The 19,478-nt window shown below is 48.8% G+C and overlaps 1 protein-coding gene across 2 annotated transcripts in view; it reads left to right on the top strand.

Annotated features, from left to right (window-relative positions):
• Nucleotides 1–10,478, top strand: part of WDFY4 (WDFY family member 4) — a 298,505-nt gene extending 288,027 nt beyond the window's left edge. For both annotated transcript variants that reach the window (XM_019035474.4, XM_063710084.1), the window contains 5 exons: nt 2,270–2,449; nt 4,213–4,395; nt 5,717–5,801; nt 8,887–8,998; nt 10,029–10,478. In XM_019035474.4, coding sequence (XP_018891019.4) covers nt 2,270–2,449; nt 4,213–4,395; nt 5,717–5,801; nt 8,887–8,998; nt 10,029–10,095 — 627 coding nt within the window. In that variant the 3' untranslated portion in view covers nt 10,096–10,478. The remainder of the gene's footprint in view (nt 1–2,269; nt 2,450–4,212; nt 4,396–5,716; nt 5,802–8,886; nt 8,999–10,028) is intronic.
• Nucleotides 10,479–19,478: the final 9,000 nt, after the last annotated feature.

The raw sequence follows: 19,478 nt of genomic DNA, 5'->3' as shown, positions 1-19,478 counted from the left end.
TAATAAACCATTTCTTCTAAAACTAGACAATTAAGTTGTTTCCAAGTTTTAACTATTTTACATAGTGCTGCAGAAAACATCTTATCTAGGTTGCTGTTTGCTTCTGATTGTTTTCTTGCGATCAACTTCGAGGAGGAGAATTATGAGCAGTGACATGGTGCTTTCCAAAATGGTTCTGTGACTTAATCATACCACCAGCAATCAAGAGCACCCGTTTCATGGCAATGTAACCAGCATGGGGAATTATTTTCCGGGGTTTTCTTTTTGCTATCATTTTTTGCTACTATAGTTAGGTATAAAATGATATAATGGAGTTATTTTAATTGGCCTTTTAGAGAAGTATTATTCTGAGAAAACAAAACCCCCTTTGAAGCTGCTATCTCTTCCTTGATTTCTTCGGCTGTTGCAAATGGTAGGTGCTGGATGCCTTGTGGTGCTGGAGTCTCCAGGCTGGTCGGAAGGCAGCCAACCTGACCTAAGTGGGCAGTGCCAGGCACACAGGCTGTTTCCTGGGAAGAGCAGGCAGACTTGGTTCCACTGGTAAACAACACGTGCCGGCACTGGGGCTCAGAGCTCCTCTCTTTACATCCTGAGCCTTACGCCTGGGTTCCCTTCTCTGTGCTCTTTGGCATTGCTGTTTCCCCTGCAGTCAGAACTGAGTCATCAGACTTAGTTCATTCTGGGAAGAGATTCAGAAGGTTCCTGTCAACTCCTCTGCTTTCTCCTGCTCACTTAGGCAGTTTTCATTTTCCTAGGATGACCCAAATCTTCTTCTGTGGGTCATATCCATTAACTTGCCAGCACCATCTGGTTGGCGTCACATTAGGATCCATTAAGGACAAACAGGAGCTTGTGGCAGAACCTTTCATTGCTATGACCAGGCAAAGTGACAGCTTTGAAAAATGACGCTTAGCCTCATTGACCCAAATGAATGAGTGATTGTCTCTGACCTGAGGGTGGAGGTTTACCACTTGGTAAGCCAGGCCAATTACGCTTCAGAATGCCACCTCCGTGCCCCTCCGGCTGAGTCCAGGTGATGGCAAGCACATGTGAGCAGAGGACCTCAGATCAGAGCCTCTGGGACCTGCAGCCTCTGGAGTGCTGGTGATGGAATCCACACCATTGCCTGCAGCAGTTGGCCGGGGGGTACCAGCATGTGTGGTGGGCCACTTTGGCCCCTTGGGAAAGTGTCCACAGAGAAGAAGGCCTCCAGCCAGATCTGGACACACAGCCATCCATGAGTCAGACCAGGCCCCACACAAGCCAAACCTGAGGACCAAGACCAAGGAAGTCTAAGTGTCCCAGTGGCTATGAATCCAGACCTATCAGACTCGAAAAGCCCCATCTTTTTGATGACCATGTGACCTCCCCTTTTCTTCTTCCCAGTTTAGTTCAGGAGTGCACGTGCCTCTGAGGTTCCCTTACCGAGATGGCTCTCAAAGTTGGGCACATGTGAGAATCCCCTGAGGGCTTGTGAAAATTCAGCCTTCAGGGCCCCATCCCCAGCGTTTCTGATTCAGGAGACTTGGGGTGGAACCCAAGAATTTGCATTCTAACAGGCTACTTGCTGCTACTGAGCCTGCTGGTGTGGGCACCACAGTTTGCCAACAGTGCTTTGTATGTTAATCGTAACATGAACTGGCCAGGTGTGATGGCTCACACCTGTAGTCCCAGCACTTTGGGAGGCCAAGGCAGGTGGATCACTTGAGGTCAGGAGTTCAAGACCAGCCTGGCTAACTTGGTGAAATCCCATCTCCACTAAAAATAAAAAACATTCGCCAGGCATGGTGGCAGGCACCTGTAATCCCAGCTACTTGGGAGGCTGATGCAAAAGAATTGCTGTACCTGGGAAGCAAAGGCTGCAGTGAACTGAGATCATGCCATTGCACTCCAGCCTAGGCAACAGAGCAAGACTCCGTCTCAAAAAAAAAAAAAAACAACTTGTGACATGAACTGCTCCCAGGTTCAAGATAGATGTAGGGCAGCACAAAACATCCAGGTGTGGCTAGTCTCTGGTTGGGTTATAAGTAAAAAAATGGTTTCTCCCCAGCAGAGCCTCCACCCCTGGAGATGAATGAAATGGAGAGGCTAGTCATGGACACGCACATGCACACACCCCCAGCTGCACAGACAACAGACTTGGGAATCACTGACTCACTCAGAATCTCCATTTCCTCATCCAGGGCCCAGCTTTATAGGGAGGGTGAAGAATTCCCAAAAGTAGCTGAATTGAGGGTCCCTCTCCTAACCTGTGAGTCTCTGTCCCCAGGCCTTGTATGGACACACACAGGCTGTCACGTGCCTGGCAGCGTCAGTCACCTTCAGCCTCCTGGTGAGCGGCTCCCAGGACTGCACCTGTATCCTGTGGGATCTGGACCACCTCACCCACGTGACCCGCCTGCCCACTCATCGGGAAGGCATCTCAGCCATCACCATCAGTGATGTCTCAGTAAGTCTCCCGTTTCTCAGTGTCCATGTCCTCACCTTCGCAGTAGCATGGGGTACAACACTCAGGAGAAAGCCCAGAGACACAGAGACTCTAGCCACCCCAGAATGCTGAGGGGGCCCCCACATATGTGGAACAGTCACTGTAGATCTCACGTGTAGCACCCAGGTCTAGCTTCAATGTCCGCTTCTTTACTTTCCTCCCTCTGGTGTTGGGGACAGTGGGAAGTGTCTGCTTTGCTGCGGGCACCAGGGGGCTGCAGCTGAAAGATTGGCTTTTAGGGAGGGTTTTGCTGGATGTGGCTGACTCATTTAGGTCTTTACCTTCAAATCAGTGTTGACGTGGCAGGTTTGGTCTTCATGGCAGTGCAAGCTTCTCTGCCTCTCCTTCCATACTGGCTAACAAAGACAAGGGAGATCGACTTATCGGTGTGAAATTTCTTCCAGACTGAAGCCCTGTCATGGGATATGGGGTTCCTTGAGAATGCAGAGGTTTCTGCATCTGCTCACAGAAAACCTAAGGGGCCCAGGGCATAAATAAAATGGGCAGAGGGCTCAAAAGAGGAGGGATGATATAGGAGCTTCCTGGTTCCAATTTTTGCTGAAAGTGGTGCTCCAGGTAGGCTTGAATTCAAAACTGGATTCAATGTTAGATGAGTAGATGGAGTGTGAATTGATGGGTGGATGGATGGGTAGATCGGTGGATGAATGGGTAGATGAATGGATAGACGGATGGACGGGTGGATAGATGAGTGGATGGGTGGATAGATGAATGAATGGATGGATGGATGGATGGATGGATAAATGAGCAGATAAATGGATGAATAGGTGGATGGAAAGATGGATGAAGTGTATAATGGATTGGTAGATGGTGGGTGAATGGATGGATGGGTTGATGTATAGAAGGCATTGAAGCCTTCACCTGGGAGAATATAAAACCCATCAGGAATTGTGTCCCTAGACCCCAGAGAAGCCTGGCACCAGGACAAGTTGTCCTGCAGCCAACTGATTTCAGTCTGTGCTTGCTGGTTGTGGGGCAGAGAGGTGTCAGACATGGCCCCTGGCCTCAGACAGACCATCCCTAACAATTCAGGAACTTCTAATGGATCCCAGCCCAGTGGGATGTGGAGGGGCACTGAGCACCCTACATCCCTTCTGTGATTAGGGCAAGGCTCAAAGGGATGGCCCCAGGGCCTCGGTGACAGTGGCCACTACAGAATAAAGAGGACTTGAGGAGGAAAGACTCAAATGTGAGCATATCAGGAGATACAATGGGGAAATTTCTCCTCAGAAATTCCCTCTTCAGGGACATTGCACAAGCTTATGAGCCACATGCAGTCATTGGAACTTCTGTACCCTGCCATCCACCAGGTGGCATCCAAAACTTCTTTATGGGGCAGGGCTGACCAACCAGGTGTAAGCCGTGTGTCCAAAGCCAGGGCTACCCTTCAGGCTGGATCTTCTGTGGCAGTCAGAGTGTGGCTGTGGAGTGGGATCTGGGAGGAGCCTGAGGGTGAGCCAGGTGCCTTCTGCCAGGAAAGAAGTATCCAAGCACATGACTGCAGTATGAAAAGAACCAAGAATTTACAACTGTGTGAAAACACAGCAGACCTGTAAGTCAGCTGGAAAGAAGTCTTGGGGTACCTTGGGGGTCTTCAGAGCATGACAGATTGAGAGTGCTTGGGTGTACCAACTGGGTAGCTGAGCAAGTGGCTGATGGGCAGGCAGTGACTCCAGCTTAGAGTGATGCCAGCTCTCACTGCACAGGGCACCATTGTCTCCTGTGCGGGAGCACACTTGTCCCTATGGAATGTCAATGGACAGCCCCTGGCCAGCATCACCACAGCCTGGGGCCCAGAAGGAGCCATAACCTGCTGCTGCCTCATGGAGGGCCCAGCATGGGACGCAAGCCAGATCATCATCACCGGGAGTCAAGATGGCATGGTCCGGGTAGGTGTGTCTTGGGCAGAATGAGGACATGACACAAGAAACGTGTTCATCTCCATTCTTCTCACTTCCTCCAGGGGGCCAAACCTGCAGGTTGCATTTGAGACCATTCCAGAACAGGTACCTACAGCAAAGGAAGGGAAAAGACAAGGCTCTTTGCAGGGAAAAAGTAAATAAATAAAATTATATATATAGTATTACACACACAGACACACACATGCACACACACACAGACACACACTAAAATAAACACTGTTACAACATATAAAAGTTGAATGGTTAAATGCAAAAGATTATATCCCAATGCTAAAAGGAGATATTTGTGTCATCCATTCAAACCAAACTTGCCCACCCATCCACTAATTTATCTACCCACCTACCCATTTATCTCTCCACTCATCTACCCACCCATCCATCCACCCATCCATCTCTCTATCCACCCATCCACTCATCCATCCATCCATCCATCCATCCATCCATCCATCCATCCATCCATGTATCCATCCATCCATCCATCCATGCAGGCTGAGGTACCCAGGCAGTCCCCTCACAGGACTTCATCTGTGGCCTCTGCAGAAAGCAGGGCATCCTGGGATGGCCTGGGCTTGGTGGGGTGTGGCCCACATCAGTGGGCCAGCCAGAGGAGCCTGGGGTGGCCGAGCTGCAGAGTATATTACTCTCCTGGGCCCCCCCAAAGCATAAGTGAGGGTCTTCTGTGCACTCAGCACTCATTCATTCGATGTGGTCACTGAGCTCCTGGACTGGCCCAGTGCTGTGCTAAGCCTGGCGTGGGGCTCACAGAAGCATTTGAGAGGAGGCTGGTCCTTGCCCTTTGGTGATATAAAATCCAGACCCAGTGAATGAGAAGCCATTTTGAGTGAATTGGCCTCAGGGCTCCCACAGTAGGCTTAGCGCCAAGGGCCAGACACAAGATGGGGGTGCTCAACCACCCAGGGGTGAGGGAGTACTCTAGAGGTGGTGGCATTATGGGCAAGAGGGCATTGGTTGAACAAAATGGCAATAAACTGGTTGCAGACTCACATCCCTGCAAGAAAAAGGCTGTGGGGGTCATGAGATGCACTTAGGGACATGGGTGGGGTAAACTCATTCAAGGTGCAACTGTGATTGGCCAAACCTCTGCATGAGGAAGCTGAAGGCTAAATAACCTTTTACCTGATGATAAATTAACATCAGAAGTGAAAGGGGGGCCATGTGTTCATCCTTTCCCTGGGGGACCCCTAGGCCTGAGGAAATGGACTAGGCCACTCCAAGCTTGCAGACAGGATCATCTCCCCCGCCCATGACATTTGCTCTTTTGGGGCAGGTTTGGAAGACTGAGGATGTGAAGATGTCTGTTCCTGGACAGCCAGCAGGAGAGGAGCCCCCAGCTCAGCCTCCAAGCCCAAGAGGTACCTGACCTGCTAGGGATGTGGCTGTCCTGGCCTTGCCCTGCCCTCCTCACCTCCCCTCTCTCCACCTCAACCCAAGGGCTGCAGCTCCTCCCAGGTCTGCAGAGCCTAGGGAGGCCTAGGAAGGCACAGAGAGGTTCAGTGACTTGCCCAAAGTCACCCAGCAAGCAGACTATCCTCACATCTGCTGCCATCACAGCCACAACGGCCTCAGAATAACCTAACCATAGACACTGGCATGTAACCAGCATCACCAACCCCTCCATAATGAACACAGGTACAAACCTCCCCATCAAAGCTGTTACCGCATCACATCCATCACAGCTGTCCAGTCCCCGCCCCCATCATTACCTCCTCCAGCTCAGTCTTCAGAAAAGATTCTGGCCGAGAACTGGGACATCTTTACTGGGACCCACAATCAAACATGTTTTCATGAAGTGAGAATTCTATCATCCTAAGTGCTTCCATTAGCTCCCTGTTTGCTCTGCATCCCAGAACCTGTGATCATCCATAGGAGAGAATTTCCCAGATTTCTGAGGGCTGCCTTCTGAAAAGAGTAGACATTTGCAATTAGTTCATTTCTAAAACACAGTCCACACCTCTTTGATTCATTTAGTCACCCATTTGTGGATTCTTCTTCAGGCAAGTACACACAGGCATTTGCTCAGCCTCTACTGTGTCCCTCTATATTAGTGGTCCCTTCCTTCAAGATAACACCTGGGGACCCTTGTAAACAATCTGGGCTGAGCCAGGGCAATAACGTCACAAAGATCAATAACATCACAAAGATGCAGATCAAGAACTCCATCAGTTCACAGGTTCTATATTAGGGCTCTATATTAGTGGTCCTTTCCTTCAAGATAACACCTGGGGACCCTTGTAAACAATCTGGGCTGAGCCAGGGCAATAACGTCACAAAGATCAATAACATCACAAAGATGCAGATCAAGAACTCCATCAGTTCACAGGTTCTGTTTCTCTAGGGTACTTGGAGACCACCACAAGGAGTCAGCCTATCTCAGTGTGAAAGGACAGAAGTGTGTGCATTCTAAGGAACCCAGCACATCTTTGGAAAGCAGAGGCCAAACTGCCTCCCATATCTGCTTCCACTTGGAAAGGCTCTTATTCCCCAGCCTGCTTACAAAGCAGTTTTCTGCTATACCTGCATGAGACTGCACACCATTTTAGTTTTGGGCTCAAATGCCCACTTTTAAAGCTATTGGGGCCCAGTAAGCTAACGGCATTAGCTAAGCCTACGGTTGATGAATGGATGTCTGAGAAAGAATGCGGGATGGATGGGCGAATGGATGGATGGATGGATGGATGGATGGTTGGATGGATGGATGGATGGACGGGTGGATGGATGGATGGATGGGTGGATGGATGGATGAGTGGATGAATGAAAGTCACCTCAGAGCCATTCAGTTGATTCTGGCAGTGCCATTGGATTCGCAGGTTCCTATTCAGCATCAATGGTTGTGGTGAGGTTGCACTCACTGGTCATGGGGTCTAGTGAATGAGAAGCAGAGTAAAAAGCAGGAAACAAGGTTCTAGACCCAACTCTGTCACAGCAGCTTCTCTGGTCTTCTGTCAAATGGGGACACTTCCTGTGCATCCTAACTAGTAGGTACTGATGACAGAATAATAGTAGCCACAGACAAGAATCTACCCCAAATGCAGGTCATTATTGTCATTTTTGCAGGCTTTGAGAGATTTTTCTCTCTGGACACAGCAGCTGATGGCATTAGGAAACTTACTTAAGGGGGTCTTAGACTGACAGGGAGCCCCAGATCCACATCCTTCCTCTCTGTCTGCCCTGACCCGAAGTCTCTGCCACCCCATTGGATTGACTGCCAAGATTGTGATTACAGTTCAAGGGAAGATTAACATGAAATGACAGGATGACATGCACATATTCAAATAATCACATTGGCCTGCAGTTTAGAGTTAACAAATCTAAAATATGTGCAGATTTACAAGCCTAAATTGCTGGAGGTCTCTAATAAAAAGGCATGTTGTTCTTATATTGCTCAAAACTGCTTTGTTGGAAAGGGACCTGTATTGGGCATGACACGTGGATATTTGCATGTGTGTCCTCTTGGTGTGTATATTACTATATCCCTCAAATGTCTTAAGGGGCAAGAAAGGAGATCTTTGAAGATATTAAGCATACTGCATTTGTGGGCAGATGTAATCCAATTTCTGCTTGGAATTCATTTATTTGCCATTTGCAGCAAGGCCCAACCCAGCTGAGTACAATTTATTTCAGGAATTGCCTCAAAGATTTGGACTCAATCTGGTACATAAAAAGTGCTTGGGAGAAGCTTGTTGTTTAGACTTGTACACAATGTACAAATGCCTGGTGTGCTTTGAGGTGGTTTCTCCCACCTGGACCCCTCATGCGTTTCCTGGCACATGGCCTGTCTGCACACATGGGTGGTCACCTCAGGACAGCAGGGGCTGTATCATCTCTCCTGCCCTGCGTCCAAGGAAGTGGCCTCCAGGGACGTACCCAGCTGGCGTCTCTCCATCTCACCCTTCACACTGAAAGAATTACTGTCTGTCCCCAAATGCAGTCATTAAAATGAGTGAAGTAACAATCATTGAGTTATATTTTTTGAAAAAACATTCTCAGCATTTAATTATTGGTTGTGGCATGAGAGGATTAAGATAAGTTGATAATGCCGACTTTATGTAATTTATTTTTACTAGGCAATTACTGGCTGCATTACACCCTTGCAGCAAGGTATTGTGGGGCATCTTATTAAGCATAAAGCCAGTAAACACTGATGAACAATTTTGCTGAACTAGGCATGCAATTTAGAAAGCAATAATACACAAATCCAATTTGGTACACAATGAATACCGAGGCACGTCAGCACATGTAACTATCACCGCCTGCAAATTAAATTGGGACGGCCCTTTTTGCAACAGCACAGGCCAAGATTAAATATATTTCCCCCTCAATTTAACAAGTTGCTGACCACAAATATAAATATGTGCGTATGTGTTTGCGGCGCAGATGCACACTGTATATGCGAAGCCGATCTGGTGTTCTAACTCTTCTCTCACATGCTCCACACAGGCCACAAGTGGGAGAAGAACCTGGCCTTGAGTCGAGAGCTGGACGTTAGCATTGCTTTGACAGGGAAGCCCAGCAAAACCAGCCCGGCAGTGACTGCTCTGGCCGTGTCCAGGTAAGCGCGGCCTTGTTTCTCTGGGTCTCCAGCAGAGGGCACTGCAGCCACCTTTAGGAAAGCCCCAGTGGCTCTGAGTCCAGGCCACCTGGCCGAGGAGGCCACTTCACTCCAGGACGTGGCCCCACCAAGCACAGGAAGCAGCCCATGTGGCCGTATAGAGCCCCAGGAAACGTTTTTCAGGGTTTTGTTGTTGTTTGTTTTGCTTTTAACTCACACATGCCCTTGCTCTCTTGCTCTTGAATATCCAAACATTCATTAAGAAATCCAAGAGGTATAAGTATATTGTTTTGTAATTTTATCCTAAAGAGAGCCTTTTCCCCTGAGTTCCACTGCAGACTGTAACATTTGGTGTGATGATTATCCTTCATTAACAGAAAGTGCCTTCTGAGGGCTCTTAGCTGCTGTAGCATAGCCAAGCATCAGTCCTGACACTTCATACCCGTTATTTGACTTGCAGTAACCCATGGAGGTGGTTACTGTCATTAACATCCTTGTACACACTGTGAGGTGCAGCCTTAGGGGCCGCTGACCTTGCAGAGCCAGACTTCCTTCCTCCCTCACTGGCGTGGCGTGGGCTGTTCCGGGGTCTGTGGTGGAGGCACTACACAGTGTTTTAGATGCTGGGTGGGGCGGAGTGGGGTGGGGTGGGCATAATGGTAGGGCCAGAGCTGCACTTTTTGCAGAGAACTTGTCATTTGTTCTGCCCTGGTCCTGGCTATTTCTCTGGTGGGACAGGAGACTCACCTGGAGGCACTGGAGAGAGGCAGGGCCTCGTCCTGCTCCCTGGGGCCTGAGCTTCCCCACAGTGCTGTGGGAGCCACCACCCTCACAGCTCAATGCTCTCCCCTCCCCCAGGTGGAAACCTTCTCCATTCCTCCCACTGCCTCCCCTGCCTCAGGGGAGACAAGACCAGGGGCAAGCTTCGCTGGGCCCCGGATAGAGCCCCAGAGTTGCAATATCCCACGTGCTGGCGGGGACAAGTGGTACTGTCCCTCTAACGTTCTTGTCTTTTCTTTCTCTTCCCAAGAAACCAGACCAAACTCCTGGTTGGTGATGAGAGGGGGAGAATATTCTGCTGGTCTGCAGATGGGTAGGAAGAGAGAGGCAGCAGAGGCTCTGGCACAACAGTGCCAGGCTGAGGGCGGCAGAGGTGACTGGGGCCTGAGCTCTGCCTACAGAAGAAACCCCCAGGGCCTCCTTCCCCACAGTTCTCAAGGAAGGGCCTCTGGCAATCACAGCTCTGCAGCCCAACCCTCTCCATGGCCGATGGGACTTCTATGAAAAGGATGAGCACACACACTCGGAGGGCTGAGCAGCACGCTGGAAACTGACTTGGTGATGCCCAGCTGCACACGAAATTACACATGACTCACCTTATTAAGGGCTATTGCACTGAAAAAAAAAAAAGATGGGTCGCTTACTGGAAATTATTGTATTGTCTTTATTTTATTAAAGCAACTATGTTTTAAATGCAGAAGGGCTCTTCAGTTTTAAACTGCCACTCTATTCCACTTACCATGCTGCCTTTCTAAGTATTTGTGTTTCTGTCCTGAGAAAGGCAGGAAGGCTTCAGGGAAGCACATCCACCTGCAGAGACTCACCCAGCCCCTCCCCATCTTCCACCTTGGACACTGGCTCTTCCCCATCTTGCCCATAGTGTAGGGGCCTGAGGAGTGAGGGGCTACTGTGAAGAAGGCCCAGCTTCTGTGGCTGAGCCGCAGGACATGGCGGTGGGTGCTGCCCATGGCAGACTCAGGGAGTTTGGCCTGGGGTGATACACTTGCCTTGGTGATACTCCCACCCCCATCTCCACAACCTGCAACAGACAAGGATTCCAGACAACTCCTGGCTCAGCAGTCTCTTCCCAGGGCCCCGGTCCACACTTGGCTTCTGAGCTGCAGTTCTTCCTGGAGAAATCTGCACTGCTGTGTGACTTTTGTTTTCCACCTGAAAATGTATGGCAGGTGGGATAGTTACTCGTGCCCCTCTGAAGAATTCCAGTACCTTCTTGTGCCTGGGTCATTCTGGGATTGGTCGTTGGGCATCACAGGTATCACCCTCACTCTAATGTCTCCTCCTTACCCCAAGATTTGCAGAGCTCCTCAAAAGGAAATCCACCTGCCTTGTTAATAAAGTCAAGCTCAGGTGGACACATAGGGACTTGGGGAGGTTAAGCTTGTTAGCTTCAACTAGTCTTTCAGAGATCTCCCTTCTAGGGGCCAGGTGGGGATTCTGATCTTCCCCATGTCTCCAAACTCTGCAAAGGCCCTGAAGGGGGTCCCCACCTAATTTAGCCCAGGCCCAGGGAGAGCAGGAACGTGCACTTCATGTCTTATGCCCCGTGGGTCATCCGGCCTCCAGGGGGCAACAAGTTGATTAAAAGATAAATATTAAGAAAGTGGAACGGGTGTGCAGCCATGTCAAAAATAGTGAGAGGTGGTTAGCATACCTTGATTCCTCTGTAAACTCTGAGGCTTTGCAAAGGAGAAGATGGAGGAGACCCTTCTCAGGTCCGGAGCACCTCTCCCCAGGTGAGAAGCACTTGTGTCTGACCCCAGAGCCAAGGATCACACCACCTCCCATACCATCTGCACACACTATTAGCAGACAGCCCATTTGCAATCCCCTGGTTGGTCTGGGACTGCACTGAAGGACCATAAATTTAAGAGCAGAGAGCACCACTCCCCAGGAAGGCCAAGAAGCAGGGTCATAAATATCAAGGCTGAGCCTGCTGGCATTTTTCAAAATACATCACAGCATTACCCAAGGCTGACAAGGTCTGCTGGCCAAAAGTCTGTCTTTGATTCCTTCATTTAAGTGTTTTTGCCTTTTGTTCCCATCAAATCACGGGGAAAATGAGGAGGCAGTGTTGGGTCTTATTGGTGGGGTCCTGGTGATGTGGTGTCTGCAAACAAATGTGACTTGAGGTGAAAGGGCTAAAAAGGAAATCTCAGGCCCTAGGGAAGGCAAAGGGGACATTCAGCTATATCAGTTGGGTGGGGCTACCATAACAATATTAAACAGAAATTCATTGCTTCAAAGTTCTGGAGGCTGGAAGTCCAAGATCAAGGTGTCACAGGGTTGGTTTCTTTGGAGGCCTTTCTCTTGCTTTGCAGATGACCACCTTCTCCCTGCATCCTCACCTCATCTGTCTTCTGTGCACATCTGTGTCCTCATCTCCACTTATAAGGACACCAGTCATACGGGATTAGGGCCCACCCATATGACCCCATTTCAACTGTCTCCAAGTACAGTCACATTTGGAGGTACTGGGGGTTAGGATGTCAACATAGAACCACTCCAGGGACACAATTCAGCCACCTATGGCACTGGCTGAAGGAAGTGTCCCTGGAGCCAGGCCTGGAACCTGCTGAGACAGAGGGACGGGGTTGCAGGAAGACTGGGCTGCATCGGCAAAGGTACAGGGTGAGTCAGGCTGGGTGTGGGAAGAAGAATGGACAAGGGCACATGGAATGAGGCTAAGAGGTGGAGGGGCTGCTGCTCCTGGCTGTGGAGTAGACTCTGGTTACTGGATGGAGTGAGTGCAAGTGAGGCTGGCAGAGGTGGGCTGCCCACCCGCAGAGCTTCATTCTCCATGCCAGCTCCCAGAATGTGCCCCACAAGAGTCAGCTAAGTAAATGGACATGTAGACAAATGAATGAGTCTTGGTGGCAGACATGTCAGAAAGGGTGGTCCTGGGATGGCAGGGTCAAGCAGCAGCCCCTCTGTGGGCAGGGTGAAGCAAAATGGAGTGAAGAGGTGGGAATAATGAGAGGAAACTGTAGATGTCATGCCCTGGGCCCGGGACATGTCAGGGGAAGAAGCCAGGAGCTTGGGAGCTTGTGGTGAAACCGTGAACGCCGTTGTCAGAAGCTGGAAGCTTTAGAGGCATCCATGAAGTAGGGACGGGCTGTGGGTGAGAATGCCCCACAGAGGAGCTGGGGAGACTGCAGGAGACAGGCTCCATGCTGAGCTGCTCCAGTGGGGTCCTCCAGGATTAGCTCGCATTGCTGGGAGGAGGGAAGCCGCTGTGCACCGAAACCTGGGAGACACATGCACCCTTGGGCCCTCACAGACATGGCCCTGCTGTAGACTCCCAAGGCATCGGAAGCAGAGTCCGCTGCTGGAGGCGAGGGCAGGGGGCAGTCAAGCCAGGACGGGGCTGCAGAGGAAAGCACCAGGCACAACTGAGGCCCAGGCTCCAAAAGCTCTGGGCAACTCCAGTGACAGGAGGCCCCTGCTGGCCCTAGTGGACTACAATGTCTGGCCAGCAGGGTTGGGGCTCCTGACAGTTGTCAGTGGTTGGGGGAGCCCAGGACAGAGGCCTGGGGTGCAGGGAGAGGAGAGAACAGGCTCAGCGCCCAGGCCCACAGCAGAGGTAGCCAGGGCAGAAGCCAGGGGCACAGCCTGCCTGGGGCCCAGAAGCAGGACCATGCAGACACTGGCCTCACCAGCACACCAGGTCCAGTGGGGACCGGGGAACCCATCCCAGTGCCACATGGTATCTAGAGGCCTAGACAGGAGGACAGGCATATGCAGTGAGTGGGTAAGGAGGCCAGGCCACCTGAGCACCAGGCCCAGCTCCACAATTCCCGCCAGCCTTGGCCACAGCTTCTGTATCTGTGAAATGGGATCCTGGTGTCTACCTCAGGGCTCCTCAGGAAAGTAACATCATATCTTCTTATTTTATAATAAAATAAAATAATAGTGGATGAGGCAAACAACAGACTGCCTATTCCGCTGTGACGCAAGCTCTTGGCTGCTTCACTCACCAGTGTTTTCCTTGCTCAGCCAGTCCCTGAGCCAGGGCGCTGGGGATGGAGGAACCCTGAACCTGGGACACAGAGAACATGGGACAGCAGGCTCAAGACATCTGGCAGGCCCCACGCCCAGGGCTAACCAGGCTGGAGCAGGGCAGGCACGCTTCAATTGTGCTTCTTCAGAAATGTCTGGGAAAGGAGGTCCAGCTCTCAGGCTCCCCCGGGCCCACAGACTTTGTGCCTGCTCATGGGGAACAGAAGCCTCAGGCTGCATATGTCACCATCTCCCAGGGAGCACAGGTCTCGGAGTCTCCACTGTGTTGGGAGGAACTCCAGCACTGACAGCAGCAGGCTGGGGTGAGGATGGAGGCAGGAGTTGCTGCCCACCCTGTGGTCTCAGGACAGATGGCATGTGAAGGGCTTCCCCAGCCTCTGGGGTCAGAAACCCCCCATATCCCACTCACTTTTCACATCTGAGCTCAGCTCCTAGACAGCAGCCATGCCCCGCTCTCCCCCAGCAGAAGTCCCCTCACGGAACACCAACCTCGGGTCTCTCTGCATTTTCCACATCCTCTAAGAGGCCAGGGAAGGGCAGCCCAGAGCAATTGATGGGCATCCCTCCCACAGCAGGCACCCAGGAAAGCAGGGATCTCGGGCACCACTGTGCTTGCCTGAGACCAGCATCCAGGCATGCTGGAGTCCCTCTGGGAGACGAGTTCACCCACAAGGGGGGCCGCACTCTCAAGCTGTGCCCATCTTTCCACCTGGACAGGCCTGGCCAGACTGGGACACACTTATGCTAACAAAGTAGTCGTTGCTCATCGGAGATTCAACTTTTTCCAGGTGTCTGGATTTGTGTTTGCTAAGTCTGGCCATCCTGCTCCCTTGACCTCTTAGGCACAGGAAGGATGGTGCCTTGTCGGCAGGCCTGGCAGAACCCGTAAGTACTCAGTGTGTGACCCATGAATTGCTTGTATTCAGTGAACTGAAATTCAACAGCAGAAGTTCTTGGAGGGACCATGTGGGACTCTCTGTGCCACTGACCAAGTTTCCAGGGCTTTCTGTGTCCATCCATGTCGACCTCATGGGAACCACATCCCCCTACCCCACGCTGGCCTTCTTCTTCCATTCCTTTGAGCTCAGGGATCCTGGGAGAGAAGTTCTGTCCCCTGGAAGCCCCTGTGACAGCAACTTCCTCCCCCTCTGGGGCCTGCAGAGAACTCAAAGATTGGATTTAACCACATTAAAATGCAGCCAAGCAGGACACATACGGGGAGGAATAGGCTCTTCATATGAAAATCCTGATGAAATTTGTTTAGCATAAAATCAAATCTCTCTAAACTAAAATCAGTTTTGCTTTAGTAAGTTCTTGGGTACACATCCACATCCCATACCTGCATCAGGGTGTGTGTGTGTATGCAAGCTCACGTGTGATTGTGTTGTTTCCAATTGTTCTCTTATTGGATGTTGCCTGAAGCACCTTCATGACCTTCTTAGTAAACAGGAAGACCCTCCAAATTGCCTCCTTCCCCTGAGACCCTGAAGGCTCAAAGAACACTGTTGTATCCTGAGCTAAGATCACTGTCTGCCCCAAAACTGGTTGAAAACTGCCCCACTTGTCCAAGACATTTTACTGCCTTTTGCCAGAAATGCAGCACCATAAATACAGCACCATAAATACACAACTCTATGATGACTTGGAAGTGGAATGTGCCACCAAATCATGCAGCACACACTTTTCATCCCTGTGGCCTTTGCCCAGGCTTTAAGCACTGATGAATCTTCACTAAAATCAGTGTGATGATGTTATCTTAACTATCCATCCAAGCACTTGTTCATTCATTCATTCATTTATCCACTAGTATTTAACAAGGATTCACTGCATACCTGTTCCCAGCCAGGCTTGGAGCCTGATGGAGAGAGGCTGTCTGGACACAGATGACTGAAATGTAACCTTCAAGAGTCTCTGGCCATCAGGAGACACACAGACCCTCTAACACTATAGCTTTGGACATGTGGAAGCCAGGGTCCAGAGAAAGAAAGGGACTTGTCTAAGGTCACATAGTAGGTCAGTGGCAGAACCTGGTCAAGGCTCCAGGTTTACTCCCCACCCCCAAACTGTAGTACCAAGTACCTAAGGCCTTGTGTTCCTTAGGATGGGCCACTGGCATAATGAAATCCAAATAGCCTGCCTCTCCCTGGAGCCTTGGATGTCAAGAACAGCTGGCTCTCCCCACCTCAAAATGAAGCACAAAGGAAGAAGGGAAAGTTCATATGCTTTTGAAAAATAGAACAAAATGCATCAGAATCTTTGTGTCGTAGATGCCAGCTTGAATTCCTCCTGCAACAAGGAGCTCACTACTACAGGAAGCAGCCCCCCGTGACAGCAAGGCTCATTCTTGCTGGGAGCACAGGTCATGCAGGCCCCGCCATGAGGCAGCCTCAGCCTCAGAGCCCCTCAGGGCAGAGACTTCCTCCTCCTCCTTCTCCTCCTCTTGCAGAGAGCACCAGGAGGCCAGTTGCTCTCACAGTCCCCTCTGCGGCACCTCCAGGCTCTTGGGGCTTTGCACACCCTCAGCCTCAGCTGTCTTTTCCTATGCTTGTTGTTTTATAAAATAGAAGTAATAATTACTGACTTCATAAGTTGCTTGGAAAGTTAAAATGACATAACTCTGTGTCAAGTTCTTAGTACAGGGCAGGAGCTCAGGAGGTAATGATGATGATGGTTATCAGTATAAATGTAGTTTATGACACAGGGCCTGGTAAGAGAATAGTGACTTCCTTTTCATTTCTTCTCTCCCTTTCAGAGGCATTGCCCCCTCATTCAAATATTCACCAAATATTTCTCATTCGCATACCACCTTCAGGATTTTTTGACAACACCTGTACAACAATATTCTTAGTGTTTGTCATTAACTTCACTATTTTTTCAAAACTGAAACCTCACCTAAGCAATAATGTCTGTGAAATCACAGGTTGGATATACAGTCTATGTTTTTCTAACTACATAAAATGGATAGAAAAAATGCTTGTCTATGCCTGCCTTACAAGCATCTCATGGTGCTTTAGGGGGTCCCTAAGCCACACTCTGGGAGATCTGCCCTAACCCAAGATGCTGGGGTAGGCACGTGTTTTGTTGGAAAGCAGATGGCCTAGAAGAGGCCCCAGGTATGTCCACCCGAGCTAGGTGAGCTCAGCCAGAGCGGAAAAGGGACCCACTGATCCCCACCTGTCACGGCGTGCCTTCCATTGCACCTGGGAGAAAGAGGCACGGGGCTGTGGTGCATGTTTACAGGCCGATCCCTGGGTTCCAGGCCTGCCTTTCTTTCAAGAGCTAGGTAACTTTGGGGGAAATTGACTGATCTACCAGCTCGTCAGTGTCTTCTGCAAAACAGTAATCAGGGAACCATTTCGTAGGGCTTTTGTGAGGATCTGAGGAGAAATTGCATGTGAGGTGGGAATCCAGCGCCTGGAACTTGGGACGTGCTCAGTTATGCAATAATGACAATGAAAGTTATCATAACCATTATTATAAGATCATTTATGTCCAGTATCTGTGTGGCCAACATCAGGAAGGGAATATCTTTCTACCAGTTGTTCAGGCCGAAAACCTCTGAGACATCTCTGAGTATGCCCCTCCCTCATGCCCCACGTCTAAGCTCTCAGGACATCTCAGCCCCAAAAAACTGTCAGAAATTGAAACTAAAATCTCGATACCACTTAGAAACACATCAGAAATATGAACCACTTAGGACTAATATGACTAAAATACATATAATCTGAAAACTACAAAAACATTGTTGAGGGAAATCAAAGACCTAAATAAATGGAGAGCTACACCGTAGCCATAGATTAAGAGACCCAATACTGTTGAGATGTCAGTTCTCCCCAAATTGAGCTACAGATTCTATCTAACCCCAGTGAAAATTACAATGGGCTTTTTTGTAGAAACTGACAAACTGATTCTGAAATTCATATGAAAATGCAAAGGATCTAGAATAAGTTAGAGCCTAAAAACATTGAATGAAGAACAAAGTTGGAGGATTTACATTATGTGATTTCAACTTATTAGAAAGCTTCAGTAAAAAAGACAGAGTGCTTTTGACATTGAGGACAGAGAAGTCAACGGAACAGAATGGAGTCCAGAAACAGACCCATGTGTGGTCAACTGGCTTTGAAAAATGTGCCAAGGAAATACAGTGGAAGAAAGAGCCCTTTCATCAAACAGCGTTGGAACAGTGAGGATCCATGTGCAATGAAAAAAACAGAACTGTGACCGACACCTCATGCCATCAAGAAAAATTAATTTTAAATAAACTGCAGACCTAAAAGTGAAACTTAAAATTATAAAATTTCTAGAAGAAAACCTAGGAAAACTTCTTTGTAAACTGGAGTTATTTAAATCATCCATTAAGAAAAAAAAAATGATGAATTGAACTTTGTCAGACTTAAGATCTCCAGGTCATTGAAAGACACTGTATTACTCAGGGTTCTTTAAAGGGACAGAACTAATAGGATATATATATATATATACACACACACACACACACACACATATATATGCATATATATGCATATATACATATATATTTATATATACATACATATATACATACATGTATATATACATACCTATATGTATACATATACATACATATATACATCTATACACACACATACATACATATATGTGTGTGTGTGTATATATATATATAAAGGGGAGTTAATTATTAAGTATTAACTTACATGATCACAAAGTCCCACAATAGGCTGTCTAAAAGCTGAGGTGCAAGGTGATCCAGTCTGAGTCCCAAAAGAAGAATTTGGGGTCCAATGTTTGAAGGCAGGAAGCATCCAGCATGGGAGACAGATGTAGGCTGAAGGCTAGGCCAGTCTCACCTTTCACGTTTTTCTGCCTGCTTTATATTTTCTGGCAGCTGATTAGATTGTGCCCACCAGATTAAGGGTGGGTCTGCCTTCCCCACCCCACTGACTCAAATATTAATCTCCTTTGGCAACACCCTCACAGACACACCCAGAATCAATATTTTTTCAATCCAATTAAGTTGACACTCATTATTAACCATCACAAGTCCACCCCTTGTCAACTTGAACCCACACACATCTCCTGATATCATACATAATCTTCAAATAAAGAAAACAATAAGGTCATAATTACACCTAACATAATACAACTATCCTTTGTACAACCAGAAACACACCAATCCCCAACCCAAATACTATTACCTGAAGTTAGCAACACTTAAATGCTGACATGAAGTCAATAAATCTTGTGTCACATTTTAAAGAAAAAGGAAATAAAATGAAGATATTTTCTTAGTACAAGTGTATACATGCACAAACCTGTTTTTAACAAAAGAAGGAGGAAACATTCATGACAGGTACAGTCCTCGTTTCTGCAGCTGGTCATGTAGTTGTAGCTGGTATCTATGACTACCTTCTTCAACTACCCATTCTGGATTCCCTCTGCCTTCAGCAAGCACCTCAACAGGTCGTGGTTTTTTTCCTGGTAGAGTGACCCAAACCTTCACTCCTGAGGGGTCTGGGTCATTTGTAGTCCTGCCTGAATTGGGCTGTTGTAGTTTCCCATTGATCTTAATCACAGCGCATGGTAATACTAGGAGACACCCAAGTGGATCTCCTGTATTCTTCCTTACCTCTGTTATGCATACTCTTCCTTACTTCTGTTATGGAGT

This window comes from Gorilla gorilla, chromosome 8, assembly GCF_029281585.2.
Source record: "Gorilla gorilla gorilla isolate KB3781 chromosome 8, NHGRI_mGorGor1-v2.1_pri, whole genome shotgun sequence".
NCBI classification, from domain to species: Eukaryota; Metazoa; Chordata; class Mammalia; order Primates; family Hominidae; genus Gorilla; species Gorilla gorilla.
The sequence above is the reverse complement of the archived record's forward strand: the minus strand, read 5'-3'. Positions and strand labels throughout refer to the sequence as shown.